This window comes from Polistes canadensis, unplaced genomic scaffold (assembly GCF_001313835.1).
Source record: "Polistes canadensis isolate GaletaPanama2010 unplaced genomic scaffold, ASM131383v1 scaffold_267, whole genome shotgun sequence".
NCBI lineage: Eukaryota > Metazoa > Arthropoda > Insecta > Hymenoptera > Vespidae > Polistes > Polistes canadensis.
Window position 1 is genome coordinate 8,155 of NW_014569814.1, and position 12,234 is coordinate 20,388.

The 12,234-nt window shown below is 32.7% G+C and overlaps 1 protein-coding gene across 1 annotated transcript; it reads right to left on the bottom strand.

Moving 5' to 3' along the window:
- Nucleotides 1-5,825: 5,825 nt before the first annotated feature.
- Nucleotides 5,826-7,597, bottom strand: LOC106790880 (facilitated trehalose transporter Tret1-like). Its single transcript, XM_014756112.1, has 3 exons — nucleotides 7,519-7,597; nucleotides 7,175-7,437; nucleotides 5,826-6,887 (listed from the first exon to the last, which is right to left on the bottom strand). The coding sequence occupies exons 1-3, from the start codon at nucleotides 7,595-7,597 to the stop codon at nucleotides 5,826-5,828; spliced, it is 1,404 nt and encodes a 467-aa protein (XP_014611598.1).
- Nucleotides 7,598-12,234: the final 4,637 nt, after the last annotated feature.

A 12,234-nucleotide genomic window follows, 5' to 3' on the forward strand; every position in this document is an offset into this window, starting at 1 on the left:
AGGCTTATCGCACAAATATCGAGTAGCTTGATGGCGTATTGCGGTTGGATAAGTGGCTTTAATCCAGCTTACTTCCAAATACCATGATCGATATGAACGCTAGAGTTGAGGTCCTTTGCAAGCTAGCTACAACGATTTGTTTTACTGCAAATAATCCGATTTTCTCGATCGGTAATCCATCCAACGGTATGGAAACGTTCCGTTCCAAAGTTTTATGCTAAATCAAAATCCATTCTCCTTCCATCCACGTCGTTTTCTATCGGGATAAAACATTTACTTTGAGAAAGATTTTGGATCGTTTTCATATCACGTTCGAACTCAAATTCTTATTATCAGACCTATCAAGTATTGTAAGTTATCAAATTTCTGTCGATGTCCATTACTGTTCTATTAGTTCAAACTAAAAAAATAGCAAACAGTTAGAAACAATAATTTTCGGAACCGTGTTAATCCTTGAATATCAATGTTGCCTTAAATCTATCAGATTTGTATTTTTTATTTATTTTATTTATTTGCCCGTATATATTTCAAAATACTTGAGTACCAGAAGGATCAAATAATATTCTGCATTTCAAGATAAAATCAGGTATTGAAATACCCAAAGTACCAAGTTTACCAGTAATTTCCCTAATTAAAACTTTTCGAGAATTTTAATCTTACACGATCGTTAACAAAAAGAGAATTAGAAGTAATTAACATCTGAACTCAGAGCAAATAAATGTCTATGTAATAAAAAGCGAGATCAAGAAGGTATCAAATTGTCGTAAGTAAAGTCGTTTCGATACACGTATATATAGATCTTTTGAAAAACTTTTCTCCATTGAGAGATTTTTACAATGGCAGCTAATAAAAGGTAAAATATAATTTACGACTTTTAATCCGACCCGAGATTTTCTAACAACGATGAACTAAATAAGTGCCGTCTAGCTATATGTGTATATATGCATGTTAGAGAGAGGACGCGCTACAACCAATAAAACTTTCTCGCTCGACAATACTGCCGCTTAATTACCTCGCAATTTCGTACGGCCTTTTACGAAAAGTGGACGAACATTTCGATTATACTCGACGAGTTTCGTGATCGTAAAAACTTTTATTAGGACTTGCGTTCTCTTTAAATTCTGCTATTTCCGTCGTACAACACATACTCACTAGCAGACTAATTCGTGTCTCTTAACCCTCCACAGATATTGTATATATTTGAAGTCACACACAATTAAGTGATGTATACATATAGTCAATTTATTTAAAAAAGAATTGCTACTCTGAATAATTCTTGATTTTAAATAATTTTATATTAAGGACGTAATTAAAACATCACTTATTACGAAAAAACGAGACAGTTTGGAACAAAATTGCTAATACAAAAGAGTTACCTGATTTTAAAGAGGTATATATTATGACATGAAACATTTCGTATGATCGTTTCAAAATTAATTTCAATTATTTTAAGTACGAATCTACATTTTTTTTTTATAAAAGTAGCGTATATCTGAAACATTTTACAGAACCTACAAACAATTGAATTACGGAGGGTTAAATTCATTTTCTCTCTTCCCCTTCTTTTTATTTCCTTCTTTACTTCCCGTTTCTTTTTCGTAACCATCTTTGAATGGTTTTCTCTTTTTGTTGGATTCCTTTTGAATATCTCAAATCAAGAGTTGGTCGTGCGTTACATATTCGCTCTTGAACGATAGAAAATTGTATTACCATGAACGTTCTTCGCACTACTTTTCAGGTCAATCCGCGCTTACCCGAGAGGATCTCGTATAATTCGAGTTTCCCCTGTGATTTACGATAGCCGAAGCTCGACGGTTTTTAGACCGCGTACTTCGTTATCTATTGCGTTGCATGTAAAATATCGGGAAGATCGGTAAATGGGGACACGATCGAGGTACCAGAAGAAATATTGAAAATCGATACAACTTTTTCTATTAAAAAAAAATAAATAAAAAATAAATATATACTGGAAGAAAGGTGAATGCGGTAGGGGGTGGGGTGAGGGTCGTAAAATTAACTAAAGAATTAATTAACCAAAGTAAATGACGCAGGTAAATTCTCTCTACGAATAAAAAAATATAAATTCAATTATAAAATACTAATATATGTTTTAAAATATGTATTAATTATAAAATTCTACTCCGTTTGCGAATATATGATATTTTCATCATTTCGAAATGCATAAATATAAAATTTGACTTATACGCTATTTGAATTATAAACCGTTCATAGGTTCAACGAGATTCATTTATGTAACATCATATTTCCTGAGGCGACATTAAAAGCAATGTTAAACTTGCTCAGAGAAATGAACCTGGATAATTCTGCATACTTATGGGATAAACACTTTTATTTCTAATAATCATAATCGCTGATTAGACGAAACTTTTTATTGATATTAGTAGTGAGAACTTTCTCATTGGCATAATATTAATGGCCCATAAACGGTGCAAATCTCGTCTGCAGTGTCCTGTACACTACTACATTTTTGAAGTAATGAAGCATAACATGCCAAAAATGCTTCTTTTGGCTATCCATGTTAAACGGCGTAACAAAAGAGACTTTGTCACCAACGAAACATACTTTGAAAGAGAACTTATGGGACAACCTAATACAATTTGATTTCTTACTTTAGAGGTCCACAGAGTATCATGAATATAAATGTTATGAATTTCTCGCTGTCGGATATAACAGGATCGTAATATCATGCATTTGAATATGTTTTCGGAATCGAAAAATATTCTTATAATGGAATTCCAAAATTACGTCACATCAAGAATTCGAATTTGTAGTACCAAAATAAAAAAGAAAAAAAAGGAGAAGAAGAAGAAAAAGAAATGAGAAAACCAGGAGTGAACTGGTATCACGGCAAGAAATTTTTTCTGATTAGTACCAACTTTTCCTATTCGTTTTGCCATTCGAGAGAGAAAAAGAGAAAGAAAAAGAGTTATGCTAGAAAGAGTTTGCTGGAAGAAGTTACCGGACTCAAAAGTTTGACGGTGCAGCGCAATGTAAATTTTTCATACAATTTTGTCGGTACACATCCGCCATAAACATATTACCAGGTAGAGAATAAAGGCAGGAAGACTTTCTTCTATAACAAGAATGAAGCCCAACAATTCTTCCTTCGTATTGTCCAAATTGCAGCCATTTTTTTTCTTCCTATCAGACTCGGTGTGCTGGATACTAAACGAGAACATTTAACTTTTTTGAATTTTTACTAACTATGTCATATTATAGCATTTACTTTCGAAAATTGTCATTCCATTTAATGGTACTAGATAAAAAATATAACAAGTATTATAATAAATGTTACGGAATATTTTTAAGGATCAATATTCAAGCAAGTTCTGTTATTTCGCGTAGAGCTCTCTTTTTGATTATTCTTTGAATAAAACTATCCAATTGATATGCGAAAGCTCTCTTCCTTGGAGTATTATGGTATTGTCTCCAGAATTTGAGAATAATATGGTATTGTCTCTCCGGAATTTTGGAATAGTATTATATTACCTCCATTGTATTGTAATATAATTTTGATAGCTAATATAAATGTATTGTCTGCAATTTTATTTTATTTTTATATACAGGGCGAATCAACAACACAACTATCATCTGAAATAATTTAAAAGAAAAAATATTAATCGCAGGTATTGCCTGCGTGCATTTGAAAGGTGGAATATCATAGAATAATTAAAAAGAAAAATACGAAACTTTTTCCTTGACCCGATTGATTACACTTCGTTATCTTTCATATCTGAATGTTTAAATAGATGATAATACTAAAAATTGTCCAAGAATGAGAACTAATTTTGTGCGTATACGCAACCGGTTTTCATTCGTTTCTTCAATCCATGAATATATACTTATATATATGCACAGTTCGCACTTTATATGTGTGTAGTCTCACATACTAGCATGGAACCGTAGTCTAAATCAAACAGCACTGCAAATTGCAAATGAGAGCTAATTGCTTTCGTGCTTTACTTACAACCGCAGAAACGTTTTAACAAGCTCTGACGCGCCGGAGTGTTCGTAAACGGGTGGCCGCTGTGTTACAGGGAATTTAATCCCAATAAAGGACCAACCAATGGAACTTAACTTCCGACTATCGTATCACGCTTGGAACTTCAATCGAATAATACGATCGAGCGCGCGCGTCCTTTCCCACCAACGATTCAAACATTTGATTGCTTAGATTTTCAAATTGTCCCTTTTGAATTCTGATTCCCAGGTTTAGAAGTTTTATTCCGACAATAAAGAGAGGAAGTGAACATTCATGCATACATATTATTTAACAGAGGGAGAGAGAGAAAAAGAAAAGACTAGAAATCTGTGTTACCATTGAACAAATCAAAGATAAAAGTTTTAATCAACAGTTTATTAATATATTTACAACAGGGATGCAATAAAATCATACATGGATGTCGTCATTAAACTCTTTCTTTTAATTAGTTATACAGTATAAAATTGTCAACAAAATATTGCAAGATTTTCTTTTTTTCTTTCATTTTTCTTTGTTTTTATTTTTCTTTTTTTGAGATGCAACGAAAATCCTTGGAAACAGGATAGGTTTATGTCTTTGAATTCATAGGTATGCGTATCTATTTACAGAACGTGTTTGTTTGTGTGTCAGGGGTAGTTAGTGTGTTTGGTTCGATGATACAATTGTATGCATAGTGTGGACTCTATTTGCCAGAGGACAAGGCACCAGAGTTGGTTGGTATTGGTCAGTCCATAGGCCCGGTGAATGCAGAGACGGATATCTGTGTTTGTTCATCCAGAATACGCTTTGAGCTTTGTGATGACAGGGACGTTACATCTATGGATCTAGCCGCAAAGTTGAGAGCGATTCGCTCGATCACGCTCTTAAGCCGATACTCCAACCTCACGTTTCCTCATCGACACGATCTGTATGTCTATTCTTATTAACGAGCTTCATAATCTTCTCCTGTACTATACTTTCAAACGTTAACACTAAACCTACGAATTGGTTAAACATTCAATTTGGAATTAAAGTTATATCTTTTACTATTGAACGCGAATATAATGATCAATTGGATAAATTAATTTTATAATTTATATAGTTAAATGACAGTAACGTTGAAAGCAGAATTTTCATTAAAAATTGTACAACCTATCGTCTTACCAATTCTGGTGGTACCTTTAATGTTCAAAAGAAGAAGACGACATTGCATTTCTTGCTTTAGAAATATCAACCGGATTTCATACTTACGAAACAAAGGATTCCGCGAACGAAAGGAAACTGTTAATCTACTCCTACACAAAGTAAGATAAGTAGACAGTGGTTTCTGTTTATAGCTTTCCCACAGGCTGTATCTACACAGAAAGAAAAACTAATTCCAACCACTAATGGTTCTGCCAATAGCAATGTCTTTAAGACTGAATAGTGATTATCGTTCGTAAGAGATCGGAGTTAACTCCTTTATCTAACGATTAAAAATAAATTCAAACAAGCAAAAGGGATTTTTGCTTGGCAATGAATTCAAGAATTACTCGACTAAACTATTAAATTATTTACAATTCCAATATATTAACAATGATGAACATTATATTAAAAAATTTATTATCCACGCGCTTACAGCATGAACAATTGTATTTACATAGAAGATTCTTCCTCGCGAAATCTTCAAATATCAGTTAAAACTCCAGACATTTTTAAAAAGATTAAATAGGATTTCCGATTTACGAGTCACGATCTCGAAACTTACCACGTCATCAGAAGCAACAGGATCATAATTATGTGTTTCAAAAACTCATCGTTTAATTAATCATGCTAATAAGCGTATTAACGAATGATTGTACTTTCAACTTTGAAATTCTCTTTGAATTTCTTGAAAAGTCTTGCCTTTGGTTTCCGGTAATAAACTAAGCAACAAAGCTGTAGTAAGCCAGGTGATGAGACAAAATCCAAAAAAGGGATAAGCATGACCATAATTTAAAGTTATCGCAATATGAATATAAAGTTTGTTAACGATGATCGATAATAAACCATTAAAAATTCCGTATATACAAGAACTAATCGATTTGACTTCTATAGCAAATATCTCGGAAGTCGTGATCAACAGTATATTAGAAAAACCAGCGTTACCGAAGAATACCACTAAAATGGGTGCAACTAATGATACAAGAATGTTTGATGACATATCTATGAGAAGATAATCTTTCGCATAAAAATAAACGGCCATGGTTAGAGTACAAAGGCCAATCATGATACCGGATACAAAGATAAATGGTTTACGACCTAATTTGTCAACTAATAAAATTGTAAGGATGGAAGATAACACTAATGCAATACCAACAATTACGTTCGCTTTGTAATCAGAAATTGTACTTGCTGTTTCGTAGAAAATCAACTGTCCGTACATGAGCATCGTAACGAAACCACCGCATTGTATAATTATGATAATGAGAAAGCTGATAAATAAGGCTCGTCGATGTCCTTTAATCATTAATATATCTTTCAATATGTTCCAAGTAGTTGATTTTTTATTTTTCTTTGTCACTGAGGATTCCAAAACCAATGCTAATTCTTCAGATACATCAGTCTTACCTCGTAATTTTTCTAATACCTCTTCAGCTTCCTCGATTCTTCCTCTCATCGCCAAATAATAGGGCGATTCTGGCATAAATGAAAATAGAACAACGAAACAAATCAACAAAAATAGGAATATACCAGCTACTTTTGTCATCGACAGATATGGCACTATTATATAAGACATTAAGATACCAATCGTGAACATTACAGCCAATATCGATACGTTAGCACCTCGCGTCTTTACTGAAGATATTTCACCACAGTATGATGTAGCTGTGATTAAGCCAGATCCCAAAGAAATCCCAGAAACAAACCTAGCCACATTCATCACCTAAAAACATTAAAAAAGTAAGAGAAATATGAAACACTTTCTTACGAATAATTGCTTAGCCCGAAATTACTTATCTTATCTGACTTCTACGTGATGAGTAAATAAATCGTAAATGTTACAATTAAAATTTATACAAGATAATTCGAAAAATAATTTTGCTGTGGTACGATTTCTTTATTATTCTAAATTAAGTTTCAGTAATATCGCTTTAACAAAAAACGTCTAATATGATGAAATTCTCATTTAAGATACTTTAACTTTATAACAAATGAAAATATCAAACTTACCAATACGCTTTTCGCCATCATGATCATACTCCAACCAACGATGAGTGGTAGACTACATAACAATATAGTATATTTTCTTCCAATTCTATCAAGTAAAAGCACACTGACTAACGGTGCTAACATATTACCAGCTGACATAACAGCCGTTAAAGTTGAGATATTTGAGCTAGTAAAATGAATTGGTGAATCCGGTGATAATAAGAATACAACGGTTGGTGCATTCCATCCTAACACTATACCAACGGACAAAGTCAACAGATTACCTAAAATATTTTGCGAATTAACATGGATTTCACTTTTGATCTCGATGATTTGTACAAACACGATTTTCAAGAAATCCTTACAAACAAAAATTGCTAAATATTCCCACAGTTTAGAGCCATCCGGTGACTTATATTTCCCCCTTTCTCCATCGTTACTCATTTTTGATTCTTTACAAAAAAAAAGAAAATTCTTTATCCCAACTACGAGGAAAACTTGTCGAGAGACGATTGCCGTAAACACCGTCGTTATATTCACGAATGTACACGAGTGATCGTTGAACTTCGCGATAACTTCTATTTTATTTCAACGATCGCTACATAATGAGATAACGAAACAAACGAGATTGTTGGGGGAAGTAAATTTATGACATCCCTTCTCAAATATGTAGGTAGACGTATATGCATGCACGCACGTGTATTTATTGTGAAATTAATTAATGATAGGTACATGTTGACGGTGCACAATTTGTTCTTTTATTATGAGCTTTCCTTTTTAATATGCCCTTCATTTATCTTTTACTTCCTTTTTATCTTGTAAATAAAAGTAATAATATTGTATTATATATAAGAGATATTCAGACACATGTTGAACTTATTCAAGAGAAAGGAAGAAAAATTTGTTACACTCGTTAAATAATCCCACTGAAAGTTGGTGTGCAGTTGTCGGATTGAACAATAACCAAAATATCATTTCGGGTCAAGGTGCAATGTCGTTACTCAGAAATAGGACAAGTTAGAAATTCGTCTGATCCCGTCGGTCTGTCTGTATGTTGGATCATTAAACCCTTGCCAGACGTAGCCAGTTCGACGACAACCCTTAATTGACTCTGTGTCCAATGCTTGTAACCTCCCTTGTTAGACGTCCAAAGGAGTGGTTACGTTTGCGGCTCTCCGATCCTTTGGACCGATCTAGATTGGGCCGAGTCCCCTTTCTCAGAGAATCCGTGTTGTTAGACATTGTTGTCAACGAAATATCCCCTAACCTAAATTAATATTGTTCTCTATATATCCAAATACCATTGAAAGGATTTACCATTATTATCTCTTTAAATTACTGTATTTTTTTGTTTGTACATTTTTTCCCATTACTCTTTCTTGTCTTTCACTGAAACATTTTCCATGATCGAAGAAATTCTCAAAACTCTGTAACTAGTGTTCCTCGAAATAGAAAAGACCAGCACTTCACCTCTGCATTGCTATTCAGAGACGAGTTTCACCATCTCGGACTGTCGAGAAATTTTAATACCGCACGCGCAACATGTCCCTGTAGAATCGACAAGTTCTCTCGGAGGACGTACCATCCTGAGTATCTGGCAATTATACAGTCGGATAAGTAAGCTCAGCTTTCGAGGAAAAACGTGATAGGAATTAATTAAACATGGTCATTCGTACGCGTGCGCTAACCATCGAAGCGTAAGAAGCAAGAATTTCATGGAATTTTATCGTATTTAACCTTATCTATTTCTTTTTCTTCTTTTTTTAACTATAATTTAATGATAATTATTTATATATAATAAATATCGATGCAGTCTCATTATTTTACCATCACTAACGCAGAACAACATTTTCTTAGCGAAGATGATAGAGGTATATACCTATAATATATTCTTTCAAAAACGAAAATGTGTGTGATAAGCAACAACAAAAAATCTGCTCGTTGGTTCGTCGGCTGATACGTGCGTTGAAAAAAAAGACAAACAGACAAACAAACAAACAAACAAACGAAAAAAAAAGGAGGAGGAATAGTATTTGTGAACGTAACCACATATATAGAAGCACACAAAGCGCAAATGTTGACGCAACGTTCGGCTCGGCGTTTCTAGTTTTCTCGCGAATTTTCTATGGATATCGAACCGTAATCGGTGCATTTTTTCTCCCATTGTTATCTTTCCTCTTCTTTTTTGTATTTTTTTTTCTTTTTTTATCAAAATGAAAATAATAGAAAAAAACTTACTTGAAATCACTATGAAGTCATAAAAATCACGACTATCTCGACTTCCATAAATAAAACTTCCGTTTATTGTGTCAGTATTTATCAATAATAGCAGCCTAAAAATAATTTGCATCTTGGATATTAAGAATACTGCTCGTGTATCGAAAATATAAAAAAAACGAACAGTAAAAGAAGGAAAAAGAGGATGAGAAAGAGAAGAAAGGATAGAGGGGGAAAAAGGAGATTGGAAAGAGTCGCATTTTTACTTATCCAAGATAAGGTGTCCGTCTTTTGAGTCTAAGCAGCTCTTCATTTAAAAGAAACGTAAGAACAGATGAAAAGAGCTCATCTCCCTTTTGCAAATTCATAATGTTGACAAAATAGAGAGCAACATCCTGACAGGGAAAGGGAAAGAAAATGAAAAAAAGAAAAATTAGTTACAAAAAGAAACGTGGAATTTATGTTAGTCGGTTTGAGTAAGTCAAAGTTTTTTTCCATTAACGACGAACGTGTGAAAAAATAAAAGAGAGAGAGAGAAAGAGAAATATAAATAAAAAGAGAAAGAAAACTCGTGCTTCGCGTTCGACTAATTGTGAAAAAAAAAACATATTTCCTTCTTTAATTGAAAAAATATTAAAATCTTACTCGTTACTGTTTTACTCGCGTGATACGGTGATATTTTACAAAATGTTTCTAATTAATTCGTCTGAAAGATGAATTTAAATTATTAATTAATTAATAGCCAAAGAAAAAATAAGATTTACACACTCGTGTGCATATTTCTTTTATAATGAATGAAAATATTGAACAATGTTTAACGATTATCAAACACAACCATATTAAAGATTAAGCTATCTGTTCTGGATAATAATGTCTATCAAATATTCAGTAGCATTTCACCGCAAAGTTATGTTACTCGTGTTCGTTCAGATATGCCAGGGTAATTTCAGCAATTTGTGTCTATGGCAAATGGTTAGAGAAAGAGAAACTGGCAAGTGGTATATTGATGCGAGAAGATAACAAAACCGATAGAATATTACGTTGCTCTACGATATAGCACGAATGACAATAATAATAATAATAATAATAATAATAATAATAATAATAATAATAATAATTTCATTTTTTATCAAATTCACATTCATTTTCTCTTATAAATATCCTGTTTCTCGGGATTTACGCAATGATATGAAATTTTTGGCTATTCTTTTACACGATTTTTCAATATAATACAGTTCAAATGAAAAGTTAAAAGAAAATTTTCTGTACATAGAACGCAAGATAGAAGAATTCGTATCGGAGGTTTGATAAATCGTCAGAGACACGCATCTCGTTTTTGCATCAGCGAAAATGACATTGACGAGACCGTTATTATCGCACGTCCAAAAGTCAGCAGAAAAATTGTCGAGAATTTTAAGGAGCGACGAAAAAAGCGTGCACCGAAAAAGATAGATCGACGTGGAAGGACAGAAAATAACAAAAAGAAAGACAAAGAGAAGGAAAAATAGAGGAAAAAGAGGAAAAATAGGAAAAGAGAGAAAGAGAATGAGTTGTATCTCTGATTAACATGGACCTTTTTCAAGAGGATATTAGAAGAGATTTACCCATTTATCGAATCAAACACATGGTCTATAAATACTTTTCAACAAATAGAGATGTCTTCGGCTCTTGGATATCGTATATCTACGTGCGAACTCAGTATCACACAGTTGAAAATTAATAGGATATGAACTAATTCGAGAAGGTAATAAATCTCGATCGTTTCGCCGTTTCCTTTTAACTTACCTACCTAAACTAGAAATCCCTTTGCGCCGTCTACGAACTACTCTTACCCCAGTTGAATTTCTGCGCATGGATCGCGCGTAGCCAGATAAATTCGATTAACCTGCAAGTTTCGTTAACAACCAACGTTAAACTAACGCTATTACCAGTAATTCCAATTTGTCATCAAGAAGCCTACGACAGAGAGAGAGAGAGAGAGAGAGAGAGAGAGAGAGAGAGAGGAACTTTGTCCAAAGAAAAATACGAAATTGAAACTTAACAAAATAGGTCACATAGAAATTTGCTTATTCTCTCGCCTTTAAATAATAATAATTTAAATATTTTTATATTATATTTTGTATTTATTAATTTTGAAATGCTGTCGCAATAAAATATTTTCCCTGTTCTTATAGCATAGTACGATTCGCTTTCATTTAATTGTTCTCAACGATCCATCGTTAAAGATTTTATTTATTTCTGTTTCTTCATCACTAAATATTAATGAAGTACTGACTTCGTTTTTTTTTGATTTAATGAGCAGTTCAAGTACGAATTAACAGGAAAAATATTTTATCATTTTGTTTGAGTTGCGATAACTAATGTTGACATTTTCTTTGAAAAAATCTTTTAGTGCCATCATACATGAAGAAGTTTTGATATGCATGTCGTAGAGAAACATATAAGTCATTTTTAATCTTTAAATTTTTTAAAATATACATTATTCTCTTACAAGTGCTATCATTTTCTTACACAATGTATATGCAACATATATCCGCAAAGAATTTGTAACTGCTTATAATTTCTCATTGCTAACTAACCCTTTAAATTATTTAATTTAAAGTCATTGACTCGTTTCATCATAGATAAATTGATAAAGTCATTAACGTAGATTAAAACAGAACACAAAAAAGTTAGCATAGAACTGCAACAAAGAAAAAAATGAATAAGTGCCCTTAATCGGTCACTAATAGCTTACTCAAAATCCATATAATTGCTCACTTATAATAATAATAATAAATTTTATCATATGGTAAAACAGTATCGATTGAACGTTCTACTTTATCGATACAAGGATAGTACTGAGTTATATACCGAGCGTGACC

What these genes read in the sequence shown, in the direction of transcription:
- LOC106790880 (XM_014756112.1), bottom strand. Translation starts at nt 7,597, where the DNA reads ATGAGTAACGATGGAGAAAGGGGGAAATATAAGTCACCGGATGGCTCT. An exon ending in ATATTTAGCAATTTTTGTTT is followed by an intron (nt 7,438 to 7,518) that starts GTAAGGATTTCT and finishes AAAATATTTTAG; the next exon opens with GTAATCTGTTGACTTTGTCC. An exon ending in TGATGGCGAAAAGCGTATTG is followed by an intron (nt 6,888 to 7,174) that starts GTAAGTTTGATA and finishes TAATGTTTTTAG; the next exon opens with GTGATGAATGTGGCTAGGTT.